The following is a 19,529-nucleotide window of genomic DNA, read 5'->3' on the forward strand; positions in this document are numbered from 1 at the left end:
GTCCCTTTTCCTCACATTAGCCATCTCTTCCTGATGTTTGCAGTCAAACAGCCTAACAGACCTGATCAGGATTTGTCAGGAAGTGAGTCTCTACCGGCCCCCCAGTTTACCCGAATCCCTGGTACATCTTGTTGCCGCTGACGTCACAACCCTGGGGCTGGGACAGCGGAGTCTATGTCAGCTCCTTGGGGATTCTGATGCTGAGCCAGGGTTGAGAAGCTCGGCTTAAGGTCTTTTATGCATCGGCAGGGCGAGTTAGTAAACATAGCCTATGCCAGCACACCTCTGATAGAGGTTCAACACACTTCCTGGGATCCCCGCCCTCCAGCTGGAGGATTACCATTCACCCGGTCAACTAATATTTATTCCTATTCTCGGCATTGTCCTAGATGCTAAGGAAATGGCAGTGAACAAAACAGACAAAAACCCCTCTCTGCTAGACATACTTTTTAGTGGGGGAAGGGGTTTAAGAAGCCCCATAAAAAAGAAACAGAGTATGTTACATGGTGAAAGTGCTAAGGAGAAAACCAAACCAGGGAGGGTGTAAGGTCTGAATGTGTGTGTAGATGGGGTGGTCACAGAAGGAGCCCTAGGAGGTCCTGTTTGCAGGGGAGGAGCAAGGCTTCCGAGCATGGGGTCGGGGCAGAGCTTTCCGGGCAAACAGAGAAGCAGGTGCAGAGACCCCGAGGCAGGACTTTGGCCTTGAAGTTGCCGGGAAGTCCCTTCATTCGCCCCACCACCCCTGACTTGTGAGGCCGAAGGCTGCTCAGAACTTCTGGATGCTGCCCGTGGTCACGGAGGGGCAGTGGGCAGGGCCGGGGCTTCTGGGGCCGGGCAAGCTGTGTGCGGGACTCAGGGAAGCTGTTGCTTAACGACATCCCCTACCTTGTGTGATTTGCGGGGCCGTGTCGAAATTGGAATCCACTCTTGTCAGTTGAAGGGATCTCACGAGGATTTGCAGCAGGAGTAAGTAGCTCCTAGACCACATACCACTTGTGGCCAGAGGGCTGCCTGACTTACCCAACATAGTCCTTGCAGAGGGGCAATGTCAGCCTCGCACGGGCGGCACTCGGCATGTTTGCAAGCAGCTGACCAGGAGCTGGGGACTTGAGTCCCCAGGGCACCTCGAATCCTGGCCTGCATGTGAGGATTGGACTTGAGGCCCACGTCTGTCTGTGCCTATGGACAGATAAGCCTGTTAACAGTTGGGTTTTGATTTTTTTAAAATGCATTCAAGTAATCAAAAGTCAAATGAGAGTTTCCTAATTTCCCAGGAGTAGGTGGAGAGCTTTCCCTTCTGCTCAGTGAGGGAAGTTTTTAATCAATAGTCCCAGCATGCTAAGCGAGGAAATCCAGGGAGGCTCTTCTTGCATATTTTTACCCCATAAGAGTGCCCTATTTTAACAGAAAACAGTACTTTTTCTAATTGGAAAAAAAGCATCTGAGGTATTGGCAGAACAACAGAAGGTCTGTGTGGCTGGTGTGGAGTAAAGAAAAAGAACGGTCGAAATTAGTGTCAGACAGGTAAGGGTGGTGGGGAGAGGAGGCATCTGCAGTGTCCACTTTCAACCATTTAGAGTGAAACATGGCTCTTCACGAGGGTGGTGTCAGCCCGCAACCCAGCAGGTGCAGGGGTACAGGACGGGCCCCTGGAGAGCCGTGTGCACACCCTGCTCTCTGTCTGGCTGAGATCTTAACTGGGGCTTATTTTCGGGGCAGATCTTATTTTCGGGGAAACACGGTATATTCAGTGACCAGTGCTATGAAAAAAAGAAGGGCAGATAGCAGTGGAGAAGGACAAAGTGTGTGGTTCTAGTTTAGAACAAGTGGTCAAGAAAGGACCCTTTGAGAAGGAGACTTTTGTGCAGGCTTCTGGAAATCTCAGGGTAGATCTTTCCAGGCAGGGAAAACAGGGACAACCAGATTCAGAGGCCTGGCCGTGGTTGTTGAGCCAGTAGCCAGGAGGCCATGATGAAGGGAGTGAGCAGGGGTGGTGCACTCAGAGGTGTCAGGGGACAAGCTCAGAAGGAACTGTCTGCCAAGGCAAGGCCTGTGGATTCTAGTCTGATGAGGTGAAAAGCCCCTGCAACATGTTGACAGGGTCGTGCTGGCTGCGGGGAGAGACTAGAAGCCCTGATGGGAGACCAGCCCAGTCATCCAGGCAAAAGGAGAAATACACGCCCTAAACCCTGGCTGGAAGGGCTAACAGTAGGCCCACAGATCGCTCTGCACCCCTTTACTCCTTGGGGGTGGGAGCATCAAGTGCCCATGAAAGAGGAAAGCTGTGCTAAGGCTACCCAGCTTCATTGAAACAGGGCATTTGTCCATAGAAGACATATTCTTAAATAAAGGCTATAAAGTGAAATGTATTTAAGGCTGTCACTAATTGAAATGCCTTCAGAAGCCTGGATAAGAAGTACCTCTCTTCTTAACTTCCCAGAAACTGCTGCTGCTGAATTCAAGACTAGGGACTGTGGTGTTTGCAAGCCTTCTGCAGCGCATCTGTCAAAGTGCCTGCATGCAGCTTTTGGACTCGGTGGCTTCTCACCCACTTCAGTTTTCTTGGACGAAATCCGAGCGGGCCTATGACACGTACGTGGACCACAACTGTGTGAAGCGCTGGGGTGATGTGTGCCTTGGGGGGCAGCCTTTGTAAATAGCACAGGTTGCTGAGGAAATCAGCTCCTCCACGAGCAGCTGAACTTCCCCTTGTGTGTTCCCCCAGGTTAAAATGTCAGCTGCCAAAGAGGTTCCCCCTGGAAAAGCACTGCCACGCCGTCCACGATGGCTTTGTGGGCAGCCTCATGGTGACTTCCCTGCCAGACAATGCTCCCTGCTGCTGACCACATGCAAATCTTGGAGACTTCCCACCAGGTAAAGCACTGACTGGTGAGTTCTTGCCTTCTTCCCGCCATGTGGGGTATTACAAAGGGCAACTTCTTCCTTTCAAACCATGTGGTTCCAGATGCACAGCAAACCTGGCTGCCTGTCCCAGGTGGACTGCTGCACCGTGATGCCAGGTGACAACCTGAGGAGACCCCAGAAATGGCTGGGAGGCTCCCATGCTTAGTCCATTCACTCACTGCGATTGAGGCAAGGGTTCCCCGAGCTTACTTTATCCTTTGGAGACTGGACTCTTCCCTTTGAAAACAACCCTTACTATTCTTTACAGCATTTTATCTGAATAAATTAAGGGTAAGGAAGAGAAGTGAATATGGACCACAGGGAGTGACTGTGTATATGACAGACATAGATAAAAATAGATTAATTGAAACAACTTAACCACCAGCTTAGCCCATTTTCCTCAAAGAGAAAACAATGATCACAAAACCGTAAGTACAAGATATAACCTTTAATTCTAATTGTTCAGAAACAATCCTGATTTAAGTCACAACTTTTAAAACTAGTAATAAGGTTAACTAGCTTGGGTTGTAAGATTTTATCCAGTTTAAGGATACCTTATACAGTACATTATTGTGGTTCACGGATATCAAGGTGCTTCTTCAATATGGCTTCAGTGACTGTTATAAGAAACCCTCGGTAAGTAAGAGTCCTTTAGGTTTAAAAGTTAATTCCCACATGTAGAAAGAAAAATGAGGTGTAGAGAGAGGTTAAGGCTCAAAGGAAAAATGTTTAAGAGGCCCACATGATACATAAGGAATCAGAACCCAGGTCTTTGTCAAATGTCTGCTCCCACCCCCATGCTAAGACAACATTTAAACAGTGATTGAAATAATCTCAGGACATCAGTACACTGATGTGATGTGTATGCTTTCTAATAAAACAATTTTGTCATTTTTAGAAATAAAAATGCTTTCATTTGAAGACTGAAAAATTCACCAGTTACTATTCCAATGGCATCCACACTAAAAAGGTAACCAGAAACAGGTAAAATTAATTTTAATATATTTTATTCACGATATCCAAATTTTATTTCAACATGTAATCAATATTTAAGAAGTATTAATAAAAATATTTACTATTTTTCCATACTATCAAAATTTGGTGTATATTTTATACCTTATTTCTTAATTCAGATGCTAACTTTTCATTCAAAATACTTGCTCTGTATTTAGATTTCATAAAATTTACATTTGAAAAAGTCAATTCACATAACCAAGTTAGTTGAAACATACCTAAAAGATTTCCAGTAACTGAGTTGAGAATCAATGTTAATTAAAATTTTTAAAAATTAAAAATTCAGTTCCTCAGTTGCACTAGCCACAATTCAAGTGCTCAAGAGTCACACGTGGCCCATGGCTCTATACTGAACCAGCTGCTTTAAAGAGCCGCAGGAGTCAGCTCTTAACACAGGGTGTTGCTTTAACAGGACAGCAGTTAGAGCAGACGTCTTTAATCTCTTCTCAAAATTAAATAACTTTCTTGTACCTTAAACTGTCTCATCAACATATTATAAATTATTGAAATTTTTCTTAATTATATTTCGTCATAATATGCCATATTTTGTAGTAAAACTGCATTCAAATATTATGTATAAATGCTTCCTGTTGAATTATAAACTTATATGAAGCATCTTTCTCCAAAGTAAACATTACTACAAAATATTAAACCAACTCCTAAGACCAATGTTAAAAAGGAGAGCCCATTATATTTATTTACAAAGTAATGAGGAAATATTCGTTGAATATTTATTTAAATGGAACAATTCATGACAAAGTGAAAATATTTTTATACCTATGCTTTAGCTCTCATTTACTTCATTATCTCTTTACTAATTGAGTATTTAAAAAATACAAAACACTTAGGTATTAGACTGAATGACAACAGTCTAACACCTTGAAATTATAAAACCTACTGATCAAAATAGATGCTCAAATCTTTACTGAAAGTAATTAAGTCCTGTGGTTAAACTGCTGCAAAAATAGAAAGATTCAAATGCTGGAGCCCATGAAGTTTGTCTAAAGCTGAGCCGGTGCCGCCTCCTTACACCTTGGCCCTCAAGCTTCCGGCTTGGTCCCGCAGCTCCAATGCTGCAATTGCCGACAGGTGGACTTCGTCAGGCCCATCTGCTAAGCGCAGGGTTCGCGTCAAGGCGTACCTGGATAAACGGAAGGAACGGGGATGGCAGGAGTCACCAGAGCGGAACAGATACTTTAATGTCAGTCACTCTGATTCTAAGCCCAAACTATTAATTTTTGCAGTCTCACCAAAGCAGTGATAAGAAAAAGAGCAGAGGGAAAATTAAAGAAAGAAGCCCCCAGACTTCTGAAATGTCACTTTAAAGTTCTCACCTTGGGAACTGTACTTTCAAAGGGCACAGTGCAGTGGGCTTAGTCTCAGCCTTGATTAGCTACAGGTTACTAGAAGTTGCTACAACTATAGGGGATCTCTTAGGTAAGCCATAAGCAGTGAAGTATAAATATATAATACTTCTATATTTATAAATATACAGTATAGATATGTAGTTCTTTCTTAAAGTTAGAAATGGACGAGGGGAAAGGGATGTGATAGAGAAAGTGGCCCTGTGACTGTGGGGATGGACAATGGAGAGTATTCCTTCTCGACTCCCAGCAAACAGAATCTGGACATGAGCCGGTCACTGGTGTGCCCTGCTCACACGGGCCGAGGCCCCCTGTGGACGTGGTAAGCAGTCCTCGGTTTACATACTTAAGCCTGGCCCTGGGCTCCCTTTGGCCATCTCTGCCCCCTCCTTTCCTTCCTAGTGCAGGGTGAACATCCCATGCTATTTCTTCTACCCAGTAACCCCAGGGTAAAAGCTTACATAATTGACTGAGACACTAGTTGTAATCGTAAAAGCAACTATTAATTCATACTGAGCTGTATGTTAAAGTACCTGTATTACAGTTGACCTTTGAACAGTGAGGAGGGTAGGTCGCCGATGTTCAGTGTAGCTGAAAATCCCCAAATAACAAGTCCATTATCTAGCATTCAATTATACTTTAAACTAGGTTAGTATCTTTGTTTTCTTCTTAAACAGTGTCACGGCATCTGTAGATGTTTAACTCCAAGCCTATCAAAACTAGATGGTCATTAAATGACATCTACTCACATGTTAGCCAGCGGGTAGTCCTGGGAAACACCTGCACCTCCACACACTTGGATGGCCCGGTCAATAATTTTGCAGGCGGCCCGAGGGGCAGCCACTTTAATCATTGCAATCTACAAAAGCAAGACACAAAAAGAATGTACCTTTCTTCAACAATACGCATTGTGACAGAGTCTGATATAGTCTGTATTTTCTTTGTGAAATGGAATGAGGGAACTTTCCCACATGCATCACCACTTAAACAGGATCTTTGATGAAAGACAATAAGGATCCGCTGTGATGCAGCGAACGGCCATATTTCAGTCAATACAGACCTTTTGGAAAGAGATAGCTCTTCCAAATCACATTTTATTTATTTCTAACTTGCTTTGTTTCCAAAAGAATTTCAGGCAGCCAATAAATTACTTTCATCACCTTAAGGCTCATAAAAAGAGTTCAAGAGTCTTCACTAATCAGTTTTCTCTTAGCAATGTTATTAGCGTTTAGAATTAAATGATCACGTTCTTATTCCACACAAGTCAGAAGCATAAGAAGGCAGGGGACAAGAGGCACCTTTTATGTGTCAACACAGTGCTATGCATTCTATATCATCTTGGTCACTCTTTACTAGAACCCTACGCCATAGGCAGAAAGCTTAGATACTTGGCCTAGTGTCACAAGGCTAGCAGAAAGTGACATACTGAGTACAATTCCAGGTCTGTATGAAGTCTAGGATTTCCCTAATCCCTGTGGCTACATCTCAAGAAAACTAGTAGGTGCCATACATTTATAATCTTTAAACCAAAACCATACAGAAGCTTCCAATATTCCCAGTGCCATCAAGGCACCAGTGGGACCTGAAATGCCCAATGGGTGGAGAAACCAGAACAGGCTTGGCCAATGGTGGTCCTAGGAACCTCACCTCCTTCTTAGCGCCACTGCTGCCCAGAGTGTCAATTTTGTGGGCGGCTCTCAGGGTCAACAAGCGGATCTCTTCAATGGCAATGCGACTTTCAGCAATCCAGTGAGCCACAACTTCCTGTAGGGGAGCAAAGGACAGCAAAACAGGAAATAAGCTGGGGCTGATAGCACGTGTAACACAGCCTTAGGCCAAGGACTGTTCCCAAGCCTTACTCGACATGTTTTTAAGTGGAAGAGTTAATGCGTTCGATACAACTTCTTTAATAGTTGTAACACCTGATTTATTTCACCTTTAGTGAGTTTGGTAGTTTGTGACTTTTGAGGACTCAGTCCATTTCATCTAAGTTGTTAAATTTATGTGCTGTGCACGCATGCCTGAGTGTGAGGGTCCCAAGGCCCAGATCTGCAGTGGAGGAGATTCCATTTCAGCCTTAGCTCCAGGCCCATTCTCCAATCGAGCTTTTCCTGGAGAGCTCTGCATTGTGGTTTACAGGGTATCTGCACGGATTAAGAAAATGGTACTTCCAATGACTTCTACTTCCAGGAAAATGGAGTAAGAGATGTACTTTCCCCTTTCATCTTGCTAAGTACAGTTAAAAACCTGGGCATTATCTGTATAATAAACCTAAGAAGACTCTGAATGTTGGAGAAAAGAAGGCAGACCTGCTAGGGACTTCCGGACTAAAAGAATAACTTGGTGGCGATTTCTCTGGGTTTGCTTTTTGCCTCACATATCCCAGACCTGGAGCTGAACAAGACAGCAACCTGGAAATGCCTATGAGCACAAACAAGAATCAAACAAAAATGTGTCCCACCAAAGCCTCCTCTGTTTAGCTGAAGGATTGGGTAGGGGAAGCCTAGCAAGACAGAAAACCTTAATACAATAACAACTCTACCCAAGCCAAACGCAGAAAAAACTACGGCCCTGCCCCTACTCATGCCTGTAGATTTCCACTCTCATCAGTGTTATAATGAGAAACCTCAGCACCCCTGCCAGGGAGGTATCAGAGAAGCCAAACGAGGAGCTAGACTAGCAACAAGCTCAATGCCACCTGTGGTGTCAGTGGAGACCACATGGGGAGCCTGGACTCCTCTCCTCAGTGTCAGTGGAAGCTGAGAAGGAACCTGGACTTCTACATCTGCCCGGCAGTAATGAGATGGTAGAACCCCATCTTCTAACAGAGTGGTGTCTCAGAAAGCCAGCTAAAATAGAAGGTTTATATAGGCTAATATCCCTAATAACATAGATGCAAAAATCCTCCAGAAAATATTGGCAAACCAAATTCAGCAATATGCTGAAAAGATCATACACCATGTTCAAGTGAGATTTATTCCTGGCATACAAGGTTGATTCAATATCCACAAATCAATTAACCAGATACACCACATAAATAAAATGAAGGATAAAAAAATACATGATTGTATCAATAGATGCAGAAAGAACATTTGACAAAATCTAACATTCACGTTAAAAATTCAGCAAAGTGGGGATACAGGGACCATACCTCAACATAATAAAGGCCATATATGGCAAACCCACATATAACATCATACTCAATCATGAAAAGCTGAAAGCTTTTTCTTTAAGATCAGGAACAAGACAAAGATGTCCACTTTTTACCACAGTTGTTCAATATAGCATTGGACGTCCTAGTCACAGCAATCAGAAAAGAAAGAGAAATAAAAGGTATCCAAATTGGAAAGGAAGAAGTAAAATTGTTATTTGCAGATGACTTGATACTATATAGAGAGAACCCAAAAGATTCCACTAAAAAACTATTAGAACTAATAAATGAATTCAGTAAAGTAGCAGGATACAAATTTAATATTCAGAAATCAGTTGCATTTTTATACAACAATAACAAACTATTAGAAAGAGAAATTAAGAAAACAATCCCATTTACAACTGCATCAAAAAGAATAAAATACCTAGGAATAAATTTAATGAAGGAGGTAAAAGACCTGTACTTGGAAAGCTACTGTGTTTCCCAGAAAATAAGACCTAGCTGGACAATCAGCTCTAATGCGTCCTTTGGAGCAAAAATTAATATAAGACCCAGTCTTATATATAATATATTACAGTAAAATAAGACCCGGTCTTATATTAATTTTTGCTCCAAAAGACTCATTAGAGCTGATTGTCTGGCTAGGTCTTATTTTCGGGGAAACACACAGTATAAGACACTGAAGAAAGACATTGAAGACACAAATAAATGGAATCATACTGTGCTCATGAACAGGAGGTATTAACGTCGTTAAATGTCCAGAATACCCGAAGAAATCTACAGTACAATCCCTATTAAAATACCAATGGCATTTTCCACAGAACTAGAATAATCCTAAAATTTTTATGAACCACAAAAGATTCTGAATACCAAAGCAATCTTGAGAAAGTTGGAGGTATCATGCTACCTGATATCAAACTATACTACAAGATCATAGTAATCAAAACAGCATACTACTGGATAAAAACAGACACATAGATCAATGGAACAGAATAGAGAGCCCAGAAATAAACCCATGCTTATATGGTCATTTAATCTACAACAAAGGAGGCAAGAATATACAGTAGGGTAAAGACAGTCTCTTCAATAAAATGGTGTTAGGGAAACTGGATACATGCAAAAAAAAAATGAATTAGACCACCTTCTAATACCATATACAAAAATAAACTCAAAATGGATTTAAAGACTTAAATGTAAAACCTGAAACCATAAAACTCTTGGAAGAAAATATAGGCAATAAACTCTCTGACATTGGTCTAGCAGTAATTTTTTGGATATGTTCCCTATGGCAAAGACAACAAAAACAAAAATAAACAATGGGACTACATCAAACTAAAAAGCTTTTGCACCAAAAAGGAAACCAATAAAACAAAAAGGCAACCTGCTGAATGGGAGAAGATATTTGCAAATGACTTATCTGATACTGGGTTATTATCCAAAATATATAAAGAACTCATACAGCTTGACATCAAAACAAGAAACCATTTGATTAAAAAATGGGCAAAGGACCAGAATAGACATTTCTCCAAAAAGGGCATACAGATGTCCAACAGACACATGAGAAAGATGTTCAGCACCACTAATCGTCAGGGAAATGCAAATTAAAACCACAATAAGATATCAACCTCACACCTGTCAGAATGTCTATCAATAAATCAACAAACAATGAGTGTTGATGAGGACGTGGAGAAATGAGACCCCTCGTGCACTCTTGGCGGGATTGCAAATTAGTGCAGCCAGTATGGAAAACAGTATAGAGGTTCCTCAAAAAATTAAAAAGAACTATCTTATGACCCAGCAATTCCACTTCTGGGTATTTATCCAAAGGAATTCAAAATACTACTTGGAAAAAATAAATGCATCCATATGTTCATTGCTGCATTGTTTACAATAGTCAAGACACAGATGCAATCTTAATGTCCATCAATGGATGAATGGATAAAGCAGATGTGAGATATATGTGTGTGTGACACACACATACACACACGAATATTACTCGGCCACAAAAAAGAATGAAATTTTACTGTTTGCAACAACATGGTCAAACCTAGAGGCTAGTATTATGCTAAGGGAAATAGGTCAGACAGAAAAAGACAAATACTGTATGATTTCACTTGTATGTGGAATCTAAAAAACAAAATAAAACAAACAGACTCATAGATACAGAGAACAAACTGATGGTTGCCAGATGGGAGGGGGTTTAAGTGAAAAAGGTGAAGGGATTAAGAAGTACAAATTGGTAGTTACAAAATAGTCACTGGGATATAAAGTACAGCTTAGGGAATATAGTCAGTAATATTGTAATAACTAGGTATGGTACCAAGTAGGTACTAGACTAATTAGAGAGATCACTTTGTAAATTATGTAATTGTCTAAGCACTATGCTGCACACCTGAAACTAATGTAATGTTAAATGTGAAGTCAAATTAAAATAAAATAGTAAAAAATAATCATTTTAAAAGACAGTATTACCCTAATACCAAAACCAGATAAAGACGGTACAAAAAAGGAAAAAAAAAAAAAAAAAACTACTGACCAATATCCCTCATGAATACAAATGAAAAAATCCTTAACAAAATATTAGCAAGTAGAATTCGGTAATGCATAAAAGGAATTACACACCATAGAAAAGTAGGGTTTATTCCAAGGATGCAAAACTGATTCAGTATTTGAAAATCAATCACTGTACTCCACTATATTAGCAGGCTAAAGAAGAAATATCACATGGCTATATAAATCAATGCAGAAAAATAATTTGACAAAACTCAACACTCACTCATTCATCACAAAAGGTCTCAAAAAACTAGTAATAGAGGGGAACTCACCTTGACAAAGAACATCTACAAAAACCTACAGCTAACATTATTATACTTGATATTCCCCTAAGATTGGGAACAAGGCGAAGAGGTCCACTCTCACCACTCTTATTCCATATAGTGCAGAAATTCTGGATAGTACAATGAGGCATTAAAAGGAAATAAAATGTATACATATCTAAAAGGAAGAAATAAAACTGTCCCTTATTTGCAGATGACATAATTGTCTACATAAACCCCAATCTAAAAAGAAAACTCCTAAAACTAGTAAGTGAGTTCAGCAAGGTCACAGGATACAAGATAAACACACAAAAATCAATTATATTTCTATATACTAGCAATGAACACATGGACACTGAAATGAAAAGCACAATATAAGTTATAATCACTCAAAAAATGGAAATACTTTTATGTAAATATAACAAAACATGTATAGGACTTGTACATTGAAAGCTACATATCGAATATAAAAACAAATCAAAGAAAAGCCGAATAAATGGAGAGACATACCGTGTTCATGGATTAGAAAATACAACATAGTAAAGATGTCAGTTCTTTCCAAGCTGATACATTGGTTGAATACAATTCCTATAAAAATCCCGGCAGGATTTTTTCCCCCACAGATATCAACAAGATTATTCTAAAATTTATATGAAAAGGCCAAGGAATAGAATAGCTGAAACAATTTTGAAAGAGAAGAATAGAGTGAAATGAATCAGTCATCATGATTTCAAGATTAATTATGTAACTATAGTAATCAAAATTGTGTGGTATTGGCAGAAAGAACAGAGAACCCAGAAATAGACACACACAAATATGCCTGAGTGATTTTTGAGAAAGGCATGAAAATGATTCAACTAAGGAAGGATAGCCTTTCCAATAAATAGCACTGAAGCATTTGGATATCCATAGGCAAAGAAATAAACCTTGACCTAATTCCTTATACAAAAATTAACTCCAAATAGATTACAGACTCAAATGTAAAACTTTCAGAAAATTATTATAGGAGACAATCTTCAGGATCTAGAGCTATGCAAAGCATTCTTAGACTTGACATTAAAAACATGATCCATAAAAGGAAAATTGACAAATTAAAGCTTGTCAAAATGAAATACATTTGCTCTGTGAAAAACCCTGTTAAGAGAATGAAAAGGTAAGCCACAGCATGGGAGAAAATATTTGCAAATCACATATTTGGCAAAGGATATTATCTAGGATATATGAGAAACTCTCAAAACTCAACAGTAAAAACACAATCCAGGTAGAACATGAGCATAAGACATGAACTGAAGAGGACACATGAAAAGATGTTCAACATGTTTAGCCATTAGGAAAATATAAATTACAACCACAATGAGATACCACAATAAACCTAGCAGATGGCGAAAATGAAAAAAAAATAGTAACAACACCATATGCTTGTGGGGATGTGGAGAAATGATCACTCATACACGGCTGGTGCAATGAACAGTATAGCCATTCTGGAAAAGAGTTTGGTGGTTTCTTAAAAAACTAAACATGCAAGTACCATATGAACCCCACAACTGCATTCTTGGGCATTCAACCCAGAGAAATAAGGACTCGTGTTGACATAGAAACCTATACATGAACGTTTATAGCAGCTTTATTTGTAACAACTACAAACTGGAAACAACCCACATATCCCTCGATAGGTGAATAGTTCAACTGTGCTAATCCATAGCAAGGAATACTGCTCAGCAATAAAAAGGAATCAACTATTAAATACACATAACCTGGATGAATCTCCAAAGAATTATGCTGAGAATTAAACCAATCCCCAAAGTTTACATACTGTATGTACCATTCTTGATATGACGAAACCACAAAAATGAACAGATTACATGTCATGAGGGATTAATGAGGAGGTAGGGGTGCGAGTGAGGTAGGTGTGCCTACAGAAGGACAACAGGAGGGATCCTTGTGGTGATGCAAACGTTCTGTATCTTGACAATGACAACATCCTGGTTCTGATATTGTATTACAATTTGGCAAGATGTTACTACTGGGGGAAACTGGGTAAAGGGTACAAGGGATTGTTCTGTATCATTTCTTATATATGCATATGAATCTACAATGATCTCAGATGAAAAAGATTGGTACTTGCTTCTCATTGGCTTAGTGAATATAGTCTCTGAGTTTTCTCCATTGTTCAGAACTTGGAAGGGAACGGGGGGTGTGGGAGATGGGGGTATAAAATGGAAGAATATAGAGACCAAACCCACCATAAATCTTACAAGCAACCAAGCATTTAGAATTCAACATTGATACTCAGGAGACATGGCAAATGCTTCCAGATAGCTGTACCTACATTTTTTTTGGTTCTCAGTTCTAACCACAGGACTGGTGTTTGTAATGGAGAATAATACTTGTTAAGATAAATTTGACCAGTAGACAATTACAGTGTTCTGATTTGAGCGCCATTAACCTTCCAATTTTATTCTTGGTCATGTTTGTTCTAGCACACTTCTTCAACAGGGGCTATTGGATCGGTTTCCCTACCACAGTAATGTTCAGTATGATGGCCGCTAACCACACATGGCTACTGAGCATGTGAAATGTGCCTAGTCTGAATTGAGATGCACTATATATGTATTATAATGTATTAATACGTCCTATAACTGAAATATACACCCAATTTAGAAGAATCAGTATTAAAAAAAGAATGTAAAATACCTTATTAAATTTTTTTATATTGATTTCATGTTGAAATGATAACATCTTGGAAATACTGGGTTAAATAAAGGATTGTTAAAATAAATTTCATCTATTTCTTTTTACTTTTTAAAAATGTAAATTTTAGAAAAATTTAAATTGCATTATGACTCACAATGCCCTAGAGGTTGAAATAAGACTCTGAGTTAACAACTTCAAACAAGCCACCAGTGGTCAGTGAGTATCTTTTTGATGGCTGTAAAACTGGGTGATTATAACTTCATGAATATACCCAAAATGCATTTACTTCTTAGCTTTAGAATAAAGCAGTGTTTTCAGCTGGGTCTCTACAGATCCTAGATTTGCTGAAAAGCATTATAAAGGTAGAAACTGAGTGCTCTAAGGAATTGCCAGATTATTTATTAAGACAGAATTTTGATATAGAACTTTCAGCGTTAGCACCTGAAATATTTGGAAGGCAGCTGGACGGAGTCTCCAAATTCAGGGGAAAGGAATGTTACTTTCACAAGTTGGAAAAACAAAAAACCAAAAAATGCTGGCCCAGGTTTTTGTTTAGGACATGCTCACACACACATCTCTTTTACTTCTGCCAGATCATCTTTGTGACAAATGCAAGAAGTTTCCAGTGAAGGGAGTCATATTTTTGAAAAGCCCAGGCTTATTCTGCTTGATACCTTAACTTTAAAAAGCAGGAGGAATATTTCCTCTGTTACAGTATTAAAACATCGCTCATGAAAGCAGCACTTGAGCAGCGTGCTTTTGTGTGTTCCAGGTACCTGTCTGTCTACCTGTCTGTGTCCTCCCTTCACCCTTTTCCAGGGTTGGGATGCAACCTTGAAAAGAGAAAAGTGTAATGAGACATAGTTGATGCCATGAGTGACTCTGTAGCTCCTACTCCAGCAGCAGCGTAGAGTGTATCATAGCCCCAGAGTTCACACCTTCTTACCGGCTCCCACAGTGCCCATCCGACAGCTGGGCCCTTGCCCTCACCATGTACTAAAGGGCTTTCTACGAATTATTCCTAGGTGTGTGCCAGAAAACAAGCTGTATTTTTCCACAAAGACAATGTTACAACTACATCATAGATATGCTAAATAATATTTCACAAAAAGCAAACATAGCCTATAGAAATCTAAGGTAAAAAATATACTGCAAAATTTTATACTTCACAAGGCGAGCGATGCACTAAAATATACCTGTCCAGCAAACAAATTTTATCACCGTATGACCTCACACTACTAACATGTTAGCAATTGTAAGTATTGAATATTTAAAATTAATTTTTCTTGTCTTCTTAGAAGTTAGAAGGGCTTTGGGGGGGATGATTTGAATATCCTACTTCTCTTAAGAGTTTTCGTAGGAAGTCTGAATGATAGCTTCTTCTCTCTTGATAAATATTCTCTCATTTTGATTATGTTGCCTCTGTGTAATTACATTGTTTATTGTGCTTTGTAAACTACAGACTCAGTAGTACATAATTTATAGATGAGAATTTTCAAGATCACAAACATCCTGCCAAATGCTGGTTCCATCTCTACTTGCATTTCTCCAATGACAGGGAACTTACTTCCTCCTGAAACCGTCCATTCCATTTTCATATCTCTCTCCTTTCACTGAGTTTTAGGCTGTTTTCCTATATCTTTACACTTATCTATCCAAATTCCTTCCATAAAGCCAAAAACCAAAGCAAATCCTTCTTTCTTATGACAGCCCTCTCACATCCACCAAGAGTGCTAATGTACCAGGTTGTCTATGGAATAAGAGTCTGAGAAAGTTAAAGGAATTGTCCACACTCTGTGTGCTGAGGTGTTGGAGCACTTTAGGAGTTATTTCATCTTTCACAAAGATGAATATCTCTCATCAGATTATATTTAAATACAGACAGAAATATACTTTGTGGGAAAGAATCACCTTGTTTATATAGAGGAAATCTGTCTCTGACCAAGTAATGCTGTTTTGGTTCAAGGTCAGTGTCGTGCGTTGGGATACAATAAATGGAAATAAATCATCATCCTTACATGTGAATACAGCTTTTTCTTAAAGGCCACCCTCTGTGCTGCCCGTGTACACATGATCTGCAAAGCGCGTTCCGCCAAACCCACTATTCGCATACAGTGATGGATTCTGCCAGGTCCTAAGCGGCCCTGGGCAATTTCAAATCCCCTTCCTTCACCTGGGAGAAAGAAAAGAGAACATGAAAATGGCCACATCTCCTTTATTTTGTGATGTACACAAATCCTGAGAAAATGATGAGCTACCCTCAATAAAAATGTCATTCTGGTAGGAAAAAAGTTCTATATTTAGGTTCATTATACATTTATGGAACTTGTGCTTTCGGTGTTTTTTAAACCACCATCATTAAACATTTCAGTCAACTTGAAGAACTACCTCTTGCGTACCTACTAGGCATCGGCTATTTATTAGTGCTGCCACAGTTACAAAGGTAGATTAGACGTAGTCCCTACACTAGGAGTTTCCGAGTAGAACCAAGAAGCAGGGATAAGGAAGCCAGAGATAAAGGACATGGAGAAGGACAAAGAGAGGCCAAGGGACAGACTGAAACTGTCCAGCATCGGGACTTGAGTGGATGGGATGAAGAACACAAAACGGAGGTGCCATTTGAGATGTTCTCTGAAGGTTGGGTAGGATTCCAGTAAGTAAGAGGGTGGTTTCATTCCAGGTATCCGGTGTTCAAAGTTACTTATGCTTCTAATGTGTATATAAGACCAGAATTCAGAAAGTACTGAGGTTTTCTTAAAACAGGTAGAGGCTGAGGATCATGTTTTAGGAAACATGTGTTGCTCTGAATTGTATAATTTTTGTAGTTAGCTGTTTTCAATTGATGTGATATAAAACCACAGTCAAACATTTTACATTAGTCCATGTAAGAAAATCCACAAAATGGGAAAATGTTCCCTTGTAAATGGAATAAGAGGGGAAAGTATCTAAATTAAGGTAGACTTCGTATCTTTCCCATATTTAGGCCTGCAAATATTTTAATACAAAATATTAGAGAATCATTTTTGCAAACTTATCTCACCTAGTATTAAATTGGAGGCAGGAACTCGCACTTGATTAAAATGGATCTCAAAATGTCCTCCATGGAAATGATCTATCAAATAGAAAATAAGATTTTAAAGAGCAAAATGAGTTGACCAAAATATAGTCACATAATTAATCTGCTGAGGAAAAAGTAGGATTTAAAAGCCTCACGTCACAGACATGCCTAGGTAGATCTGAACCCTGAACCATAGCCCAGAAAACTCATCCACTGTTTCTTACTGTGGAAGCAATTCTCGACAATGCAAAGAATCTGCTCAAAGGGACAGAGCAGGCTCAGCATTAGAGATAAAGCAGAGACTCGATCTTCAGGTACGTTTGCTCCCTGTCTAGGCTTGTTCACTGTGTGTTAGCCTCTTGAAAATGCCGGCATTTGACTGAAACTGGGAACACATTCACACTTGTCTTTACAGCACCCCTGCTCCCCACCAAGTTCTGGAGACAATCTCAGGCTAACTCCACACCCTTTTCCTGGCAGAATAGACATTAATAATCAACCTTCTCCACACTGTTTCTTTGGCCTTGGGCATAGGGAGTTGGAGAGGTGCTGGTAACTGTGTCATACTGAGAATTCAAACATAGGCTCTGCAGTGGAGGGCATTTGCAGCCATCCTCTGTTAGAAACCCATTAAGGGTCTTGGTCCGCAACCCAGCGTCCCATGCACAATTTGCTCCAGTGAGCTTGTTCACCCCATCTCGCCAATGCTTAACCTGTGAGTACATTCTATAGTTGCATCCTACAGAGGGTGATGATGTCAAATGTTGTATAAAACTGCAAGTCTTACATCTACTACTTGAACTTTTTCATTAGCCATATTCAGCAATAAAGAGAAAGCCATAGTCACCACAGAACCTGAAGTTCAATAAATGTTTTCACCATGCTATCTACTTTACTTCTTTACATGTTTGTAGTTATTGCCTGACTCCTCCCACCAGCACGAAAGCTCAATGAGGACAGAGATTTTAGTCTATTGTTGTTACTAATGTATTCTAAGCACTGAGAACAGTGCTCAGCACTCAATAAATACTTGCTGAGTGAATAACCTGAGCAGCAAGGAAACAGTGGACATGAGCTTGAGGTGGGTGGCAGGAAATGAAAGCATCCTTGCTTTTTAGAAATTCCACCAAAGGACAGAGGAAGGAAAAGTTTTGCATTCAAATCAGTCAGAACTCACTGATTATTAATAGCTCCTACAGGCTGATTAAGAAAGCTAAACTTGAAGACTACAGTGAATTTTACTGTGAATTACCCAGATTTAATTTTTCTATGTATATTTCGTTAATCCATTCTCCTGGATGACAGAGGGCCGACTGGCAGTCAGAGTTGCTGTTCCTCGAATACAATCTGCCCTTTCCCAAAAGTAAACAGAATGAGGTAGAACGCTGTACCACCTTTTTTTATTTGCTGTGTTTATCTCAACTCCACTGGCATTTATACTAAGACGACGTCTCATACACTAGGATGCTATCTATTTCCGCCGGTATGACCGCCCCTTCTAGTCTTCCTGCGTGGTCATGCTGGTTGCGTGCTTACCCATGTAGCCAAACACTGACAGGGGCCTGATGACTTCTACTCCAGGTGTGCTGATAGGAACAAGAATCATACTGTGCTGTTTGTGTCTGGTCAAAAGAAAAACAGCCGTTAGGAGAAGTCTGCTAAGTGGAAAAGTAAAACACATGGTAGGCAGAGGCACAGCTGCCATTTTGTTGTTGCTGAGGTCACGTAATCATGGGAGCACTGATGTCTGGAGCGGGGTATAAAAAACATACATCAAGGAAACAACGGACGTGAGCACAGTGGGAGGCGGACTGTGATCCGGAACAAAAACAAGGATTTGAAAATAAGTAAAAGGTATGTGACTGAGGCTTCTCATTGCTCAACAGTGGGAACTGATATACAATAATAAACATTTTTCAAATGACTGCTTTGATCTAAACATCAACTATTTATAGACAGTTCTGAAAAAATTTTCTATGTCTTATAATCTGATCCAAAAAACTGAGGATTCAGCAACTTTTTTATACAGGAAATTCCACAGTGAAGAATGTACAGCAACACTCTCTAAAATGTTTCCTAAAATATTTTAGCAAAATAACTGTGAAATACAAATATGCGACATTTAATACTATTATGATTTGTGAGTCCAAACAGTATATCTGAAGTAAATTAAGTGGATAGAAAGACTGACTCTTATTCATACATAGATTTCTCAATCATAATTGTTTTATTACCTGCTTGCAGAGGTATTTTCAGTTCTTCCCAAAACAATTGCAATTTTGCACTTTGGATTACCAGCTCCTAAAACCAAGGGGAAAATGAGCAGAATACATCATAAAAGGAAATTTTCAGTTTGACATTGTATCCTAAAAGTTCTAATCCTTCCAAGTTTATCTCTGGCAAAAAACAAATAGGAAAAAGAACAACCTTGATTTATTTTTCAAAAAATGCTTTATGTACAAAACTACATCAATCAAGAAAAATGACTAGGCAAGGCCAAGAATGGACTCCATCAATAAAAACTGCTG

The 19,529-nt window shown here is 39.6% G+C and overlaps 2 protein-coding genes across 2 annotated transcripts in view; one reads left to right on the plus strand and one right to left on the minus strand.

Moving 5' to 3' along the window:
* The first annotated feature begins 3,361 nt into the window (after nucleotides 1–3,361).
* ACKR4 (atypical chemokine receptor 4) overlaps nucleotides 3,362–19,529 on the plus strand; it is a 29,869-nt gene continuing 13,701 nt past the window's right edge. The window contains exon 1 of the mRNA XM_033132619.1: nucleotides 3,362–3,874. The gene's annotated coding sequence lies outside the window, so the exon portion shown is untranslated. The remainder of the gene's footprint in view (nucleotides 3,875–19,529) is intronic.
* ACAD11 (acyl-CoA dehydrogenase family member 11) overlaps nucleotides 4,401–19,529 on the minus strand; it is a 63,901-nt gene continuing 48,772 nt past the window's right edge. Inside the window, exons 14-20 of the mRNA XM_033132609.1 lie at nucleotides 19,236–19,302; nucleotides 18,538–18,623; nucleotides 16,984–17,055; nucleotides 15,962–16,116; nucleotides 6,930–7,046; nucleotides 6,032–6,141; nucleotides 4,401–5,059 (exon numbers count right to left, since the gene is read on the minus strand). Of these exons, the coding sequence (XP_032988500.1) occupies nucleotides 4,945–5,059; nucleotides 6,032–6,141; nucleotides 6,930–7,046; nucleotides 15,962–16,116; nucleotides 16,984–17,055; nucleotides 18,538–18,623; nucleotides 19,236–19,302 (722 nt within the window). The 3' untranslated portion in view covers nucleotides 4,401–4,944. The remainder of the gene's footprint in view (nucleotides 5,060–6,031; nucleotides 6,142–6,929; nucleotides 7,047–15,961; nucleotides 16,117–16,983; nucleotides 17,056–18,537; nucleotides 18,624–19,235; nucleotides 19,303–19,529) is intronic.

The sequence above is a fragment of the Rhinolophus ferrumequinum genome, chromosome 17, assembly GCF_004115265.2.
Source record: "Rhinolophus ferrumequinum isolate MPI-CBG mRhiFer1 chromosome 17, mRhiFer1_v1.p, whole genome shotgun sequence".
Lineage (NCBI taxonomy): Eukaryota > Metazoa > Chordata > Mammalia > Chiroptera > Rhinolophidae > Rhinolophus > Rhinolophus ferrumequinum.